This window comes from Delphinapterus leucas, unplaced genomic scaffold, assembly GCF_059928025.1.
Source record: "Delphinapterus leucas isolate spDelLeu-1000000601 "Yukka" unplaced genomic scaffold, BTC_Dleu_Yukka2 spDelLeu_asBTCV2_sq25, whole genome shotgun sequence".
Taxonomy (NCBI): Eukaryota; Metazoa; Chordata; class Mammalia; order Artiodactyla; family Monodontidae; genus Delphinapterus; species Delphinapterus leucas.
Window position 1 is genome coordinate 6,990,649 of NW_028322234.1, and position 19,593 is coordinate 7,010,241.

General features: G+C 50.9%; 1 protein-coding gene across 1 annotated transcript in view; it reads right to left on the bottom strand.

The window, feature by feature from the left end:
* UNC13A (unc-13 homolog A) overlaps positions 1–14,784 on the bottom strand; it is a 67,427-nt gene extending 52,643 nt beyond the window's left edge. Inside the window, exons 1-7 of the mRNA XM_089905881.1 lie at positions 14,756–14,784; positions 13,752–13,918; positions 5,374–5,403; positions 4,678–4,810; positions 2,690–2,807; positions 926–1,049; positions 177–250 (exon numbers count right to left, since the gene is read on the bottom strand). Of these exons, the coding sequence (XP_089762007.1) occupies positions 177–250; positions 926–1,049; positions 2,690–2,807; positions 4,678–4,810; positions 5,374–5,403; positions 13,752–13,918; positions 14,756–14,784 (675 nt within the window). The remainder of the gene's footprint in view (positions 1–176; positions 251–925; positions 1,050–2,689; positions 2,808–4,677; positions 4,811–5,373; positions 5,404–13,751; positions 13,919–14,755) is intronic.
* Between the last annotated feature and the right edge of the window lie 4,809 nt (positions 14,785–19,593).

The window sequence follows — 19,593 nt, forward strand, 5'->3', positions numbered from 1 at the left end:
TGGACCACGTGGGTCAGTGATTTAGTCAGGTTACAAAGAGTTAGAGACACAGACACAGGGAAAGACAAGTGGAAAGAGAAACAGAGATAGAGAGTGGAGGACAGGGGGAGACACGGAGGGAGAGGGGGAGAGAGAGAGAGAGAGAGGAAGAAAAGAGGCCCCATGCCAACGCTCACCTCATCCTGATCCCGCATGGCATTCAGCTGCTCCAGCTTCTTGGCCCAGTAGCGTGCCTCCTCCTCAGGGATGTCTGGAAGCAGAGACCTGGCCGTGAGCCTGGAAGCCCCTCCCTGCCCCTCAGCCTCCAGCCAGTGCATCCTGCAGGTCTATGGGGCTGGTCTCCAGTGGATGGGGGAGAGGAAGGGAGGAGAGGGTGGCACCCCTGACAACCCCCCCTCCACCACACACCCAGAACTGCCTTGGGAATGGGTGGCGGATGGGAGAGGAGCTGCATCCTAGCATTACCAGGACGGGGACATCATGGGTTCTTGGAAGGATGATGTGGGAGAACTGAGCTGCTTCCAGGAAAGGTAAAGAGGCCTCTCTGTGTCTCTGCCTTTGTTGATCTCTACATGTCTCTCTCTCTCTCCATTTCTCTGTCTCTGTCTTTCTGCCTTTGTGTCTTCTCCACATCCAGCTCACCTCTGCAGCTTAAGACCTCACCAAGGACCAGCTAAGACAGCTCAGACCTGAGCCCCGTCGGTTGAAAAGCGCTTGCAGCCCACTGGTGGCCTGCAGGGGCTGGACCGTTCTCTGCGTGCGGCAGGCGTACATCTCTGCTGACTTGCTGTAGCCCAGGAGACTCTCCTCTTGGGAGGGGGAGCCTCATCCTCAGAAAAAAGTGTTGTCTGGACCCACCTAGACCTGACCATTCTCCTGGGGCTGGGTGAGGCTCCCACCCCTCCCAAGCCCCCGCCACACTCACCTAAGGGCAGTTCAAAGCGGGTGTCAAGGAGGATGCGGTGGAAGGTGGGGTCCTTAGTGCCGCAGATCTCACTGTCCGCCATGATGACCTGAGAGTCCAGGGTCAGCCACTCTCCGGGGCCCTCCTGGGGTAACAGGGGTTAGGGTTCCGGGTGAGGTGTGGTGGGTAACGTATCTGCTGCACACCGACCAACAGGCTCCCTATTCTCAAATGAAATGTCCCCCTCACCCCATCTTACCCTTACTCCAAGAGCAAGGACCATGTCCCCACTTTAGATGAGGAAACCAAGACTCAGAGAAGGAAGGTCTCAATCCAGGGCAACATGGTGGGTCCAGGGAACCCAGAAGCAAGGACCCAGAGAGAGAGACCTGTAGGGTCAGGTAGGGGTGGTCCCAGCCTTGCACAGCACTCCTCATCCCTAATGAGGGGTTATGGGGCCCCGACGTCAGATAAAAGACCTGATCCTCCCACCATTCAGGGAGGATACCCCCTGAGTGAATGAACCAGTACCCCTTGGTTCAGGGAAGTGAGCCCTTGAGCAGGTGGGGTCCACTCTGAACCTCAGTTTCTTCATCTATGAAATGAGAATGATGCTCTGCAGAATCTTCCTTCTGCAGCCCCAGGGAAAGGCTGGCAGTGATGGGGGAGTAGTCCGGGGTCCCTTGCATAGGTCATGGTTGTCCCAAGTGACTAGGCCTTCCTCACACTTGGAGGGTCACTGAGGAAATTTTGGGTCACCCACAAGCCTTCCTTTTGGACTCGCCTGGACTATTGCGCCTCTTTCCTCCATCTCCATTTATTCATTAAAAAATAAACCCTACCTGGTGCCTGCTCTAAGCTTGGTCCACATTGGGCAATGCCTGAGAAGCCCACAGTCACAGGAGATAGAGCCTGACACAGACACCCGCAACACCATGAAGTGAGGGCCAGGCCAGAAGGAGGGAGGGGAGGTGAGGAATCCAGGCGGAAATTAGGGAGGGCTTCCTGGAGGAGAGGGCATGGGAGCTGGGCTTAAGGGTGATGGAAAGGAGGACACTTGAAACCCAGGGAACAGCATATGTGAAAGTTCAGAAGCTATCCCTGGGCCCTGTGAGGAGTGTAGGTTGAGTTGTGGGGGAAATAAGGCTGGCAAAGTGGGTTGGTGCCGTCTGGAAGGCCTCCCAAGGGTGATGGGCAGGGAGGGCAGGATTGGATCTTAGGTGCCAAGTGGAGAGGGTGAAATTTAAGGCCAGGAGGTTAGAGAGGAGGTCAAGGTTATTTTCTTTGGGACTGGTGTAAACTCCCTGATGCCCATCTGGGCACAAAGTGCTAGTTGATTGCAATATCCCTTCTCCTTTCTTCCATAGGGATGCATTTCTAGCTGGACCCAGGGCTATGCAGCTTAAGACTACATTTTCCAGACTCCCTTGCAGGTAGGTGGTGCCACATGACAGTTCTGACCAATGAAAGCCAGCTTCCAGTTTGGGCCCTGAATTAGGAGTGCAAACCCCTTCCCTTGTTATCTTTCCCTCCCCTGACTGGAATGCAGATGTAATGGTAATCCTTGAGCAGCCATCTTGGGCCATGAGGTGGAAGCCACATGAGGAGAAAGGCAGAGCGACAAGATGGAAGGAGTTTAAACCCTGTCGACTGGAGCTGCCACTGCAGCCCTGGATGTCTACATGAACATTGTTAGGGGATGGAGATAGATGTCCATCTTGTTTAGACCACTGGTCTCTGGGCCTCTCCCAGGCACTCCTATCCAACCCTCATCCCACCACTCACTTCGTTGGACTGGCGGATGGTCCGCAGAGGGATCCACACAGTGCCCACCATCGTGTCCCAGATGAGACCCTTGTTCCATACCTCCACCGTCAGCCCCAAATCCAGGCGGTTAATTTCGCTGTGGAGAGAGGTAATGAAGACTCAGAAAAGTCAGTTCACTCGCCTTTGGACACATGACCAACTAGAATTCAAACCCAGGCCTGGGTGAGTCCTAGTCAGGAAGGTAACACAGTAGTTCTTGTTTTCAGAGGGGAAACTGAGGCCAAAGGACTAAGTTACATGCTCAGGGTATCACAGCAGAACCAGGATTCCAAGCTGAGAAAGAAGGAATGGGGACAGGTGTCACATGTCTCCTGTAACCCCAAATCACCTGGCCCTTCCTCTAGCCCTCAGACCCTGAGAATGCTGGTTAAGTGAGGAAGAGGCTCAAATGCCCTCCATGGCTCCCTATTACCCCAAGATAAGGGCATTTGTGGTGTCTCCATCCTTCCCAGTGTCATCTCTAGCCAATCATATGAGGACACCCTTGAGCATATGAATGATTACACATCTAAGCACTTGCCCTGCAGGCTCCATCCTGGAAATATGCAGATTTGGTAGTAAACCTTGGTGAATGTCCAATTCACTGAATCTACCAATTTACCAAAGGTTTATCTTAAGGAATGTTCTTGAATATATCTGTTGACCGTGACCTGGTCATTCAGTAACTGGCTTTAGGGGGAGTTGGGGACCACTCTGTCCTGCCCCCTTCACATTTTCCTAGAATTGTAGAGCCAGCTCCTTTCTTCCTTCCCCAAGTGCTCCTCTGCTCCAGAATCCCAGCTCTGGTTTCCCTCATGGCCTCCACTAGTGACAGTCCCCAGCCAGGCTCTGCTCAGGGGTTGAGGGCTGCCTGGATCCAAATCCCAGCTCTGCCAGGTACAGGCTGTATGACACTGAGCAGGTGGCTTTGTCCCTCTGGTCCTCTGTTTCCTCATCTGTAAAATGAGGATTATGTTAGCACCCTCCCTCCCAGGGTTATAAGCAAAATCGATTTAATCAAAGCCTTAGAAGAAGGCATGGCACACGTTGGCCATCATCAGAGTAGGTGGGATGTAATAGGAGGCCCTGAGTAGCTCCAGGTTGAGGGGAGGGTCCGGGTCATGAATTCATTCAGCAATTAGACAAATATTTATCGAGCACCTATTGTGTGCCAGGCTCTGTGCTTGGCATGGAGATCACAGTGGGGGCAGAGACCAATAGGGCCTTACCCACGTGGAGCTCAAAGTCCAGGGGAAGGGGCCAGAAAGGTGTCAAAAATCACACAAATGAATAGAATAACAATTGGTGGCAAGGCCTGAAATTACTGTTCAATTGAAGCTTGAGGGTGGTGGTCGGGGAAGACTTCCCTGAGGAGGTGACACAGCTGAGACCCAAAGGACAGAGGGAGTCAGCTGGGATGGGGAGAGAGGGGGAAAGAAGAACAAGAGCAAAGGTCCTGGAGCAGGAACAAGCTGGACATGTTGGAGGAACAGTGCAGAGGTGGGTGTATCTGGGGCAGGTGAGACAGGAGAGATGAAGCAAGATACTGGTGTGAGGTCACAGGGGCCGGGCCTTGGGGGGCTGTAGGGACGGATATGGGTTTTGCTCTCAGGTTGATGAGCCACAAGCCCCAGGCAAGTTTGGAGAGTGACCGGATGTGATTTGCAATTTTAAAAATATCCTCCTTGCTGCCTAGAGAACAGATTGCAGGAGGTGGATGGCAGCAGGAGGCCAGGGTGGAGGCTGGCGGGCAGAGGGGACTTGGCTGGTGGCCTCGGAGATAAAGGGAAGCCATTGGATTCGGGAAGCGCTTTGGAGGCAAAGCTGATGGCTGGACACAAGGCTGAAGGAAGAGCGAAGGGAGTCCCAGACGACACCCGGGTGTCCGGCTGTGCCCTGCAGGACCAGCAAAGTGCCTGGCTGTGCCAGGGGGTGTGGCCATTCAGGTCCAGTCGTTGCAGACTCACAACATGAAATCCTGCTCCCAGCTGGGCTGGCTGCCCCGTACGGCAATGGTCGTGCTCTTGACATTCTGCACCTTCAGGGTCACATATGTATTGAATTTCTCTGTGGCAGTGAGAGAAGAGGTCAGTGCAAGGGCTCAGGGACTCCCCCATACCCCTTCCCAAGCTCTCGATAGCACCCCTATGATCCCTTAGGGGCCGTGAGTCCTTGGGCCCACCCCAGGTCCAACACCCTGAGGTACTTCTGTGCCTCCACTCCCAGACCAGCCCCCAGAGCCCCACCCCCAGCCCCTCAGAGCACTAGGGAGGGGCCTTGGTGCAGGGAGATGTGGAATTTTGGGATACCTAATCCTGATGCTTAGGAATGACTACGTCTAATGTCCTTGGACATAGGAAACTTCCTTTGCCTCTCTGAACCTCACTTTTCTCACCTGCAGCCTAATGTAAGTGTCCCCACCCTATCTCTTAGGATCCTGGGAAGCACCATTGGCTCAGGGTGAGCCCCACTCCCACTGGGGTCTTCAGGGGATGGCTGGGAAGACTGCTGGGACCCTAGAGCAAGTCTGACACACTCTGTGATGCTCAGCAGACATAGAGCCCAAGTTCCCCGTCCCTGGCTCAGACACCCTCTCCCATCTCTCCAAGAGACGGACAGACAGACAGATAACACAGGAGAGGACAGGAATAGAAGCCACTTACCTTGGGCACCATCAAACTTGGCTTTTTTGACTGTGGAGAGAGACAGAGAGAGGGAAGGGAGACGGGGAGAGAGTTGGGGAGGAGAGAAAGAGACACAGAGAGACACATGAAAAGAGAGACATAATGAGAGAGGAGAGAGATACAGAAAGAAAGAGACAGAGAGAAGAGAGGCAAAAAATAGAGAACAAAAGAGGCCAATAAAGAGACCGAACAGATTTAAAAAACAAAACAAAACAAAACAACCACAAAAAAAAAACCAAGATAAAGACAGAGGCAAAATCAGAGACAGAGGCAAAGACAATGAGAGGAAGAGAAATAGGGAGAGGAGGGAGGCAGGGATGAGAGGGAGAGAGAGAGAAGCCATCAGACAGATGAGCACAGGCAGACCTGGGGTGGAAGGAAGTTTGGACCTTGGGAGCAGTCCGTGTCCCACCCTCCTCCCCATCAAACTCCCCTAGAGCTCCCTCCCTCCAGTTGTGACTTCACCAAAATTGAAAAAGATTCAAAAGAAGAAGCTGGGCAGGTGGCAGGAGAGGCTTCTTACAGGAAGTCCTCCAGGATTGCTTCAGAAGGAGGAGGGGAGTTGGGGAGGAGGAGGTAGGGGAGAAAGGAGAAAACAACAGCCAATGATTCCCATCCCCCTGTTAGACCAGTGAGACTTCTCCGCGAATTGTCCAGCTCAGCCTGTCCTCCTGAATGCTTCCAGGGTTTATAGTCTCATATTCAAAGGGGACTGTGCAAGGTGGGAAAAAGCAACCCAGAGAACTGACTCCATAGTGCACATAGAGATATCCCAGTCCTGGCCAGTAGGTTGCTAGAGCTTGTCCAGCCCAACCTGCCCGTGAAAGGTGCAACCCAAATATACCTCAGGGTTCCACGTGGTCCAGTCTCTTCGTATTTCACGTAACCCCACAACCCCAAGTGATTCAAAGCAATTCCACTCTTTACTAGATTTTCTCACAGGACATTAAACTTTCCCTTTCATTACCTCTCAAACTCTGCATCTGCCCCCAATGCATTTCTCTACCATTACTCTCTACTCCCACCTGAAACCTGCTCCCAAACTGAGACCTCTCGATTTCTATATTTCTTCTCCCTTTAACATTTTCAAATGAATATTTTTGTTTGAGTAGGCAATACACCCACATTTTACAAAATCCAGAGCAACTGAAAGATCGTGCAATGAAGATAAGGCTTTTTCGACTCCAGCTCTCACTCTCCCTCCTGGATGCAATCAACAGTACCAATTCCTTATGGTACTAGAGATGCATCGGCAATCATGTGCACATGTGCATTATTTTATTTCCTACACAAATGGTAGCATTCTACACCCTCTGCAGAACCTTTCTTTTTCTCAGTATGTCTTAAAGAGGGTGTGCAAGTAAGCTGAAGGATAAATTCCTAGAATCAGAATTGCGTTTCTATTCTTTCTTCTTTTTTTTTGAGAGTCAAGTTCAGCCTTTTTCTGGACAAGTGCCACAGCCTCCTATCTGGGATCCAGCCTCCCATACGGGGTTCATTTCTCTGTCCTCACCACTTGAATTTCTTCCTCAAAAAAGCACCCGAATGGAGCCAGTGAAGAGAGAATTCTCATCAAGGGTGGGGGAAGTAGAGTGGTTCTAAACACTTGTCAGTAAATACTATTTGTTCCTGTTGCAGACAGACGACTGTGGGGAGGATGAGGTTGGAGGTGGGGATTGATGTCCAGAAGCACTGAGTGAGCTCCCCAGAGTTGCAGAGCAGAAGAGGGAATGAGTGCCTTCCTATGCCAACACCACCACCACCCCAAGACCCAGATTTTAAATGCAAATTGGTTGGGCATTATGCCCGCCATACCTGGGTTTGGGTTTGGGAGGTAGAATGCAGATAGAGCCCTTGACTGGTCATCAGGAAAGGTGAGCCCTTGTTCAGCACGGAGTCATGTGGAGCTGGGTTCAGATTATGGTGCTGTGTGACCCTGGGCAAGTGAACCCCCCTCTCTGGGCTTCCATCTCTGTCTCCCTCTCTTTCCCCCACATCCAAAATCAGTCATCGAGTCCTGTCTTCCCCACCTTCCCACTCAAGGCACGTGACTGCACATGCAAAAGTCCCTTTCTTGCGGGAGAGGGTCCCTACCCCTGTCCCACATGCCCCCTCTCATAGCCTCAGCCCCACCCAGACCACAGAGAGCTCAGCCACCCAGCCCCTCATCTCTGGGACTGAGTGAGGCTCATGGGCACTTAGGACTGTGTCCAGCAGTAGCTCCAGGCCTCCCTCCTGGGGGACCTCCAGCTTGCAAACCTGATGACTCTGTGAAGGGGGAGGAGGGTGTAGGGGGAGGGCGGGGAGGGAGAATGATGGGAGAGACAGAGAGGCTCAGAAAGGCACATACATGGAGGGACCAACATGAGGAGAGAAAGGAAAAGGAGGGAGTAAGAAGTGAGGGAAGATAAGACATGATAGTCAGAGACACAGAGAGACACACAGATTTTCACTAGGGAGGGCAGGCAGGGAAGATGTTGCAGAGAGGAGAGACAGGATTGGGAGAGAAAAGCTGGGGGTGGGAACCAGAGGGGAGGTAGGTGCCAGGCCCTGGGAGATCTGAGGGACTCACTGGGGTATGACCGAACCTGGGCTCCACTCTGCAACTCCCTTTCTGTGTCCCTTTTTTGCAGACCAGGGGCAGAGCTCAGAGGGGAAGCCAGTTGTCCAAGGTCTGTCGTCCATCCTCTCCTCTAGGAAGGAGGTCTCTCCCTGTCTCCTTCCTTCCGATTCTGTTTCTCTCCACCCCTGTCATCCCCTTGTCACGTCTTTCTGTCTCTCTTCTTCCCTTCCTCCCTCTGCCTCTGTCTTTCTTTTTCCCAGTCCCTTATCTCTCCCCCTTTCCTCCTCCCTAAGTCTCTCTGGGCCAGAGGGTAATGGGCTCAGTTGGGGTCCACAAGAAGTGGGAGATTGCCGGAGAGCTCTAGCTCTAAGAGTGAGCCCCCGGGCCCCTTCAGAGAGTTCAGGGTGAGGACGTCAATATATGTTCATCATTGGGGACTCAGAGCGGGGAGGGGCAGATCAGGGTGGGAGACGGGGCTCAGAGAAGAATGGGGAGTCAGGGAAGGAGCCTCAGAGTAGGAAGCTCATGGCGGGGAATAGGGTGTGCGATAAGGAGGAGGGGGGTAGGGGACTAAGGGAAGGGGGCTCGGAGAGCTTGGAGGAGGCTCATGACGGGGGAGGGGACTCAGGAAGGGTGGGTGGCCTCAGGGAAGGGGCTCAGGGGATAAGAGGGCTTGGAGGTAGGGGCTCGGGGTGGGGGGCGGATGGGGCTCAGAGAAAGAGCCGAGTCTCTCTCTGCCTCTCTCTTCCCCGTCAGCAAGAGGAACCCGAGTCATTGTCGCCTTCACCGCCGTCATCGTCATCACATCTCCGCCCCGCTGCCTTCCTCTAGCCTGCGGTATCGGGGTCACCAGGGCGGAAGCGCCACCCCTCCTTCGCGAGCTCCTGGTCACAAGCACGAAGCTATTTATAACGTGGGCGCGGAGGGCGTGAGCGACGCGACTGCGGGGAGTGCTGAGTGGGGGAGGTGCCCACTGACGAGCGGGCAGGAGATACCGCGTCACGCCAGGTCAGCAGACTGCGCGGCCCCCCCGGTCCCCGCCCACCCCCCGCCCCCATCAGCGCTGACTGATTAATGTGGTCGCACAGGCAGTTGTGGCCCAGGGCAGAATCGGTGGAAGTGAGAGCAGGGGCTCATTGGCGCTGCCAGGCTCTGGGCTTCAGTTTCTGCATCTGGGAAATGGGGCAAGGCAAGCATAGTTGGTCTCACTTTCTTCTCCCCTTTCTCTTCTCTTCCTCTTCCTCCCTCTTCCTCCCTCTCCCCTTTCTTCTTCATTATTATTAACATCAGCATTATTATACTGTTATTACTACTATGATTATCATTACCATTACTAGTATCATTACTATTTTTATTATTTGGTTGAGTTCGAAGTGTGCTCCTGGCCTGGACGACCCTGGATACTAATTGAGGTAGACTCCAGTCCTTGGGGCATCTGGTCCATAACCTGCCAGTCCTGGGAGTGGGAGTGGGGGAATAGAGAACTCCAGCCATCAGGGGAAGCGGCTGAAAGCCCACCCACAGGACATGCTTATCAGGTGTCAGAAGACACTACAAGTGGTGGAAGGAAAGAATGGAGAATTCAGAAATAGATTCTAGGATGTTTGGTATTTAATATGTGATGTCGATAGCAGACAAGGGCTTTGGGGTAAGGATATTGGTCTCTCTGGCTTTGCATCCGGGAGAGAATAAATGAGGACTCTCATCCTCCATGGACAGAAATAAGCCAGGGCCAGACTGAAGGCTTAGATGTAAAAAACACACCAATAAACTTGACAGATATTCTGTCTGTGTTGTTTACCAGGTACCACTTAGAACTAGGCCTGGCATATAGTAGGTGCCCATTAAATAGTGTTCACTGAAGGAATGACGTCATTGCCTCCTCCAGCAGCCCTACGCGAAGGGCTACGTCCTACGTCCCGCGGAGCGGGCGCTGTCCACTGTGCTGAACTCAGCGTCTCCTCCCTGAACTGTCCACGGTGCTGAACTTTTCATCCCTGCCCACGTACCTCCAAAGAGTTGGCACCTCTTTTGCGCCCTATGTGTTACTGAGCCCTCCTCAGGCCTGAGAACGCAGTGAGCTCTCAGGAAATGTCCTACACTCACGAACCTCTTTCCAGAAAGCTTTTAGTCCCCATTAATAAAAACACCATCACAGATTTCTCCTGTCTTTGGCTCACACTTACTGACCCTTTCCACAAGCCAGGCATCATGCCAAGTTCTCTGCGTGCCTCATATGACTGGAGAGTTCCAGAAAACCTAGGCAGCGTGCACTATTAGTGTGCCCATTTTACAGATGGACAGACTGAGGAAGGAAGAAGATATGGGACTTTTCCAGACGTGGTGGATTTAGGGATTCAGACGCAGACCTCCTGGACTCAGGATGTCCTGGTTCACACCTCACAAAGGAAGCTCATTGTGTGTGGGAGGCAAGTGAGGTGCAAGATAGGGAGGCTAAGATTGCAGCCCTGAAGATGAATCAGAGCCAACACCGGAGGCATCCTATGAGGTTGTTGAGAGCAAAGATCAGAGGCAGACCCCCCTTGCTGTGTGGTATCAGAAACAGTAAGACACAGAGGGATTTGCGAAGCCTTCCTGGGAGAGGGGCAGGGGAAAAGCCATGATGAATGGGGAGATCGTGATATGTCTGTTTGCTGAGTGGATGAAGGAAAAAGGGGATCCAGGACAGATTCTCACCCCGTGGTAGGGTGTCCAGGTTCTGGGGGCTGAGGGGAGGCTCGACTTTCACTTTTCACTCCCAGTAGGCTGTGGAGTCAGGCAGCTTCACCTCTGGCTCTGTGGCACCAGGCGAGTTGTTGAACCTCCCAGAGCCTCAGTTTTCCTCATCTCTAAAATGGGTTGCTCTGAGGATTAAAGAGGGCAATGGGCATAAAAGTCCTCAACATTGTGCCTATAGAGTGCTGGATAGATGGGACTTGTTGTAGATATTACTATTAGTTGTGCGGTAAACTCTCAAACACATTTGCTAATTTATATGCAATATTCAGTCATCAAATATTTATGGAACACTTTAAACATTGAGTGGCCTGGCAAAATGTCATGATGCACATAGGAAAGTCTAGAACCAAATCCCTGCCACCACGCTTTTGGGCTTGCTGTGCCTTCCACCTAGAGCATGGTCCCCCTTCTGCTCAGTTCTCCCTCATCTTCTGAGACTCAGGCAAATGGTGATGATGGGAACAGGGTAGGCTTCCCAGAGGAAAAGAGCCATAGAAACGCTCCTCTCCATCTCCCGCAGCCTTTCCCCATCTCTCCCACTCTGACCCCACCGGCATGAGGCCAGGAGTAAGGCTTGGTCCCCAGAGCCAGGAACAGTGCCTGATATATAGTGGGTGCTCAATGCTTGCGGAGTAAATATATGAATGAATTCACAAAGGAACAAGGTGGCACTTGCTGTTAGCAGCCTCAGAACTCTGCCAAGACTTAGCAAGCGGATTAAGGTGGGGGGGGCAATGGGGCTCCACATAGATAAAGAGATGAGAGGCGGCAGAGGCAAGGTCTGTACAGGGTGATCTCCCATGTGCTAGTGCAGGATATGCACACAAGAACTTACATTTGTGTGTTCTTGAATGTGTATTTGCTCATGTTACCAGGGCAGGCAAGTGAGTGTATATGGGTGTATGTGTGCATGTGTAGAGGGACATGTACTCATGTGCACCATCTGAGTGCAGGTGAGGGTCTGCACGTATGTGCTGGGGAGTGGGGTGTGACTGTATGTGGGACATGCTGGTTTGTGTGAGTTTAGGTACGTGCAGGTTTTTGAGTGATATGTTAGGTAGAGACACATGTTGGGGTGTGTGATATGCAGTTGTATAGCCTGTGTATTTTTGTTTACTTGCATACATGTACACACTCATGTGTGCATCATTACTCTCCTATTCAAAGTGACTGCTTTGAGTGTCCAGGCAATTGTTATCATGTGTGTACATATATGGCCTTGGCATTTGATCATGTGTATACATGTGTTTCTTGGGATTCAGGGCCCTAACAGGTGTATATATATATATATATATATATATATATATGTACATGCCCGAGGGGTAAGGCATGGGTAGATCTTTAGGTGACATGGCTATTGTGAACATTAATCACACATATCCGTGTGTGTGCATGTGTGCAGACACACATGCCTGTATTGTGGGGACAATGTCTATGGCGCAGGGTGACTGTGTCCAGTATATATGTATGTGTGTGTGTTCAAATGGGCATGTGAACCTGTACATGTGTCCATGAATGTGCAGTCAGAGGCAAGTGGTCTTCATAGAGGCTTGGTGAATTCTGAGCATTTCTGTCCACACAAGGCAAGTCTGGGTTTGAACGTACCAGTCCAAGTGTATGCAGATGTGGGCAATCATGGGTGCGTCCCTGGCTCGGGAGCAGGTATTTCCTCAACTCTAAGGATAAACTCAGATCCAAGAAAAGCCCTCTCAGCCGAGTTGCCTTGCTCCCTCTTCTTTCCCCCTCAGCCCTCAAGGCCTCCCACTCTGGGCATCTCCCCCACACTTCTCAGCATTTCCCTCTCCCCACTTCTCCCAATCTCCCTGCACCCAGCCTCTCCCAGCATCCACTGCTCCCTTTACACCTCAGGGCTCTACCTCCCACCTCATCCCAAGTCTTGCTCTTCCCAGCGACACCCCTCTACTCAGCTGGTGACTCCTTCTCTATAAGTTCCACAAAATCATCCAACACTGTTCTTCCCCTAGGCCTCCGATTTAGGAAGCCTCACCCCTCTCACTGCCTCCGCTTCACACCACCCCTGCAGCCAAGACTCCAGTGTGCATCAGAGTTAAGGGTGAGATTCTAGAGAAGCCCAACTCCGAAGACGGGGGTGAGGAGCAGAGGAGAGCAAGCTTGGAGGAGCCAGCCAGCAACCCACATGCCCCCTCCTCCAGTGCTATCCCCTCCCAAGTGTTAGGCAGCTCAGAGAATGGGGAGGGGCCAGGAGGGGGATTGGACGTTCACCTCCCCCTCCCCTTGGGCCTAGTCTGTGAGGGGTTCATGGGGGCCCACTCCACCTCCTGACTCCCCTAATTCCTTAGGCTAGGGGCTGAATGAGTTGACTTTTGATCTTACTTGCCCTTCTCCCACCATCAGCCCCGACCGTTGGGAACGAGCTCAAGGAAAGGAGGCCCCTGTCCCTTTAAGAACACCCGCGTCCACGCCGGCCCAGCCCCGCGCGAGCAGCACACGGGAAGCCACCGCGGCGGGGAGCGGGCGGGCGGGGCTGGGTTTGTGAATGGAGAGGCACAGGAGGAGGGGGAGGGGGAGGGGCAGTGGGGGAGGTTCCCGGCTCCTGGGCCTGCCCAACCGGGTCCAGGAGGAGGCTGGGGTTCATATCTCCCTCCCTCTATCTCTCTCTTTCTCTCTCTCTTTCTCTCTCTCTCTCTCTCTCTCTCTTCCAATTTTTCTCTCTTTCACACACACACACACACACACACACACATACACATACACAAACAGCACACTCCCGGCTGCCTGAGATCTCCCTAAGCCTGTCATCTCAGGCTTGGCGGATACACCCCTTCTCCCACCCCAGGCCTTCTTGAAGGGAGTAGAGGCGAAAGGGATGGACCCCAACCCTTAAAACCCAAGGTTGAGACCTCTATAAACCTTGAGCCCTGTTTCACCACCACCCCTACCGCCAAGGTTCCCTGCTAAGAACTCAGAATTGCCCCAGACGCCTTGGTCCAGGTGGGCTGGCTTCTCCCCAACCCTGTCTCAGGGGTGGGGGGGGGCAGTCATGCCCCTCCCGAGTCTCTTTCCCTCCACCCACCCCAACGCCGAAGGTGGGCCTGGGCGTGGGCCTCGATGCAGATGGCGTTCCAGCCCCAAAATAGCTCCACCCCACCTCTCTTTTCCTCCCTCCAGCGCAAAGTGGGTGAGGTGAGGATGGGTCGTGAGGGGTGCAGGGTGGTACTGCACTTCCATAGGGTCGGCTCCCTGCGGAGAAGGCCGAATTTGCATGCGGAGGGACCAGAGAGGGCGGGGAGGGGGAGGCCCTCGGGCGACTGCCCCAGCCTCCACTAGAGAAGGCAAAGAGTTAACCGGAAAAGTGCCCCAAGACCCCCCAATCACAGCCCTCTCATAATGCTGGAAGGGGTCTCCCCCACCCCAGTCCTCTCCACTCCCAGGGTGAGGGATACCTAGAGCTCACGGTAGTCCTAATGACCAAGCCCCTCTACCCAGATCTTACACGCTCAGGGCTTGGAGACCGCTCCCCCTGCACTCCTCTCCGAATTCCGAGCCCTGCCTGCAGCCCAGCTCACAGCCCAAGACTCCTTCCAAGCACCCTGCAGGATTCATTTGAACTACCCAGCCCGGCTCCTTCCACACGAACCCGCTAATAACCTGTTCTACACAGACGACCCAATCTAGACCGTTTCCAAATGGAGCCTCAGACCCCTGCCCGCGTCCACACGGGCCTCCGCATTCAGCCGTGTCCACACGACTCCAGTAGCGGCAACCAGGACCCCCTTAGAGCCCAGCTGCATCTACACTGATCACCCTCTCAGGCGCCCCGACGCGTCTACAAGGGCTACCCCCTCAAAACCCAGCCGCGTGTACTCGGGTCACCCCATCAGGAGCCCAGCCTCATCCACACGGACCCCGAGCCCAGTACTGGTCCACATCGGTTCCCCGCCCTGCAGCCTCGCCTCTTACCTCCAACGCATAGTAGAGACATGTCTCCAGAGTCGCCGGCGGGCCGGCTCTGTCAGGTCGGCCTTAGCTGCCGCTGGGTTGGGGCATGGTGGGGGCTGCAGCCCGCGCTCAGCTCACGCCGGGGCCCGGCCTCCGCCGCCTGCCATCTTGGTTCAGCACCGGGGGCGCGGACAGCTCCTGACGTGGTGCTGATGCGGGGCTGGTGGGCGGAGCCTGATGGGGCGCGGGTGCTGCAAGCTCGGGGGTGAGGGTGGGGTTTAAAGGGCCGGAGCCGGGTGGGAGCTGAGGGCAGCCATCACGCAGGTTCCCTTCTGGTTCTGCGTGTTTTCGTCTCTCCTTTAGCTCTCAGTCTTGAGTCGTTTGCTGTCTCTCTTCTCTCCCTGAGTATCTCTATTCCTCTGTCGCTATGTCTCGTTCTCTTTGCCTCTGTTTCTCTGTCTCTCTCTCTGGGTCTCTCTATTCCACTGACTCTTTGTCTCCCTGTCTCTCTGGGTCATGTGTTTCCCTCTGAGCCTCTCTCCGTTCAACCTCTCTGTGTTTCTGCCACGTCTGTTTAGGTCTCTCTGTCCCTGTTTCTCTCAGCCTGTGGATCTTGGCACACACTCGGACTGGATTCCACCCTTCACTCCTTTGTGTAACTGGCAAACTCCTATTCATCCATCAATGCCCAGTTTGAATATACTCTTCTCCAGAAAGCCTTACCTAATTCCCCCAAACTGAGCCCTTACTCCACATTTCTGGACTCTCCCAGACCCCAACTCTTCCTCTGGTTGGACCCTGACCCCAACACAGCTCTGCTCACCACCCCTCCCCACACATCTAACCAGGCAGTTCCGTGTGAGCCGGTGCCCTAACACACCTAATACACAAACCTGTTCATTGTGTATCTCCAGTACCTAGAACAGTCCCAGAGGCTGAGGCCCACAGAGTCCCCAGCCCCCAGCACACATGACGGAGCTTCATAAACACAAGATGTATATGGAGTTAGTCACAAGGGAGGCATGTGTTCAAAACCCAACTCTGCCTCTAATCACTGGCATGATCTTGGGCAAGTCATGTGACCACTCTGCCTCAGTTTCCCTGCCTGTAAAACAGAGATAACAGGACCTATCTCACAGAGTTGCAGGAGTTATTATATCAGTTAACACCTGAAAGCACTTGGAATAGTAATGTATAATGTCAACCATTGTTGAGATTCTCATTGCTTTTAAAATTTTTATTACATATTGATTAACCATAGGTAAGGAGTAAGAAGCAGCAATGACAGGCTTGAGTAAAGAACAATACCATCATAATGGTAGACCCCATAGGCCACTGTCCCTCCCCAATCGATTGTCCCTTCCCTCTGAAGGAAGAGCTACGTCTAATTTTGTTTTTCATTCCCCTACTTTTCCTTAGAGTTTTACCACGTATTTATCAGCAAACAGTACAGGGTTTAGTTTTGTGTGTTCTTGAACTGTCCATAACTAAAATAAAACATTCACATTGTTATAACGTGGTTTTTTTGCACAACATGATTTTACTGCTATTCATCTGAGTTTCTTGTGGTTAGCTGTAATGCATGCATTTTTCACTGCTGTATAGTGTTCCTTTGAATTAGTACATCTTTGATTATCTATTTTCCAGTTGGTGGACTTTTCTTTAATATAAATTTATTTTATTTATTTATTTTTGGCTGCCTTGCGTCTTCGTGGCCGCACGCGGGCTTTCTCTAGTTGCAGCGAGAGGGGGCTTCTCTTCGTTGCAGTGCACGGGCTTCTCGTTGTGGTGGCTTCTCTTGTTGCGGAGCGTGGGCTCTAGGCGCACGGGCTTCAGTAGTTGTGGCACGTGGGCTCAGTAGTTGTGGCACATGGGCTTAGTTGCTTCGTGGCATGTGGGATCTTCCCTGACCAGGTCTCGAACCCACGTCCCCTGCATTGGCAGGTGGATTCTTAACCACTGCGCCACCAGGGAAGCCCCAGTTGGTGGACTTTAAGATTGTTTCCACTCTGGGATTATCACAAACAAAGCTTTTATAACCATTCTCAGAAATGTAGGCTGCTGCACATGAGTAGTGATGGCTGGATCATAGGGCACCTGTACGCTCAGCTTCATGAAATAACATTCAACTTGTTTTTGACGTGGCTCCAGCAATTTACATAGCATCAGTACCATACAAGCATTCAGCTTCTCCAAATCCTTGCCAACAGTTTGAATTGTCTGGGTTTTTGAATTGTTCCAAAACAAGGGGGTGAAGTGTGCGTCATTTTGGTTTTGAGTAGCTTCCTGATTGCTCATGAGGTGGAACACTATGTGATTTTTTGGTTTCTTCTTAGGGTGAAATGCCTGTTGAAGTCTTTTATCTATTTTTTTAATGTGACTGCCTTTTCCTATTGATTTATAGTTCTTTATCCATATTAGATATAAATCCTTTGTTAGTTTCACGTGTTGTAAAAATCTCCAATTTTGTGGCTTGTTTTCATTCTATTCATGGTGTCATTTTCTGAACAGAAGCTCTTAATTTTTATCTTATTTTATTTTTTAATTGGAGTATAGTTGTTTTACAATGTTGTGTCAGTTTCTGCTGTACAGCAAAGGGAATCAGTTATACATATCCACATATCCACTCTTTTTTAGATTTCCTTCCCATTTAGGTCACCGCAGAGCATTGAGTAGAGTTCCTTGTGCTATACAGTAGGTTCTCATTAGCTATCTATTTTATATATAGTAGTGTATATATTTCAATCCCAATCTCCCAGTTCATCCCACCCCCTTCCCCCCATGGTAACCATAAGTTTGTTTTCTACATCTGTGACTCTATTTCTGCTTTGCAAAACTCTTAATTTTTAAAATAACTTTTTTATTTTGGAAAAATTTTAGATGTACAAAAAAAGTTGCAAAGGTACAGAGCTATAAAATGCACAGAGCATTCCTGTATATCCTTCACTCGGTTTTCCCTAATGTTAACATCTTACATATGGTTACACGGTACATAGGTCAAAGTAAGTGCCATTAACATTGGCACTTGTTATTAACTAAATTGCAGACTTTATATTTCACTTGTTCTTCCACTAATGTTCTCGTTCTAGTCTAGGATCCAATCCAGGATCCTGCATTGCATGTAGTCATCTTATCTCCTTGGTCTCCTCCTCTCTGAGTTTCTTAGTCTTTCCTTATTTTTCATGACTTTGATACCTTTGAATAGTGCTGGTCAGATATTTTGTAGAAAGTCCCTTGACTTCTACATCTAATGTTGTCTCATTATTAGACTGGGGTTATGGAGTTTGAGGGGAAGATCACAGAGGTGGGGTTCCCTCCTTGTCACATCATACCAGAGGTCCCTGATGTCCACATGACATCACAGAGGATGTTAATTTTGATTACCTGGGTAAGGTGTTGTCTGCCAAGTTTATCCACCGTCAAGTTATCATTTTTCCCTTTCCCTGCTCTGTTGTTTGTAAGCAAATCACTAAGCCCAGCCCATGCTCATAGGGAGAGAATTCACCTCCTGAGCAAAGTTTCTAGGAAGCTCTTAATTTTAAATTCCTTTTTCTTATTGATGTAAAATACACATAACAGGGACTTCCCTGGCAGTCCAGTGGTTAAGACTTCGTGCTCCCAGTGCAGGGGACACAGGTTCGATCCCTGGTTGGGGAACTAAGATCCCGTATGGCTCAGCCAAAAAAAAAAACCACAGAAAACCACATAACAAAATTTACCATATATATATATTTTTTAATTTAAAATTTATTTATTTTATTTATTTATTTTTGGCTGCATTGGGTCTTCGTTGCTGCGTGCGGGCTTTCTCTAGTTGTGGTGAGCGGGGGCTTCTCTTCATTGCTGTGCACGGACTTCTCATTGCAGTGCCTTCTCTTTTGGTGGAGCACGGGCTCTGGGTGCGCGGGCTTCAGTAGTTGTGGCACATGGGCTCAGTAGTTGTGGCTCGCGGGCTCTAGAGCGCAGGCTCAGTAGTTGTGGCGCACGGGCTTAGTTGCTCTGCGGCATGTGGGATCTTCCTGGACCAGGGCTCGAACCCGTGTCCCCTGCATTGGCAGGCATATTCTTAACCACTGGGCCACCAGGGAAGTCCCACCATTTATATATTTTAAAGTGTACAATTCACCCCACGCCACTTTCCCCCCTTGGTGTCCATACGTTTGTTCTCTACATCTTTGTGTCAATTTCCTCCTTGCAAACCGGTTCATAACTACCATTTTTCTAGGTTCCACATACATGCATTAATATACTATATCTGTTTTCCTCTTTCTAACTTACTTCACTATGTATGACAGTCTCTAGATCCATCCACTCTCTACAAATGACCCAGTTTCATTCCTTTTTATGGCTGAGTAATATTCCATTGTATATATATACCACATCTTCTTTATCCATTCATCTGTTGATGGCATTTAGGTTGCTTCCATGACCTGGTTATTGTATATAGTGCTGCAATGAACATTGGAGTGCATGTGTCCTTCGGAATTATGGTTTTCTCTGGGTATATGCCCAGTAGTGGGATTGCTGGGTTGTACAGTAGCTATGTTTTTAGTTTTTTAAGGAACCTCCATACTGTTCTCCATAGTGGCTGTATCAACTTACATTCCTACCAACAGTGCAAGAGAGTTCCCTTTTCTCCACACCCTCTCCAGCATTTGTTGTTTGTAGATTTTCTGATGATGCCCATTCTAACCTGTGTGAGGTGACACCTCATTGTAGTTTTGATTTGCATTTCTCTAATGATTAGTGATGTTGAGCAGCTTTTCATGTGCTTCTTGGCCATCTGTATGTCTTCTTTGGAGAAATGTCTATTTAGTTCTTCTGCCCATTTTTGGATTGGGTTGTTTGTTTTTTTAATACTGAGCTGCATGAGCTGTTTATATATTTTGGAGATTAATCCTCTGTCCTTTGTATTTATTTGCAAATATTTTCTCCCATTCTAAGGGTTGTCTTTTCGTCTTGTTTATAGTTTCCTT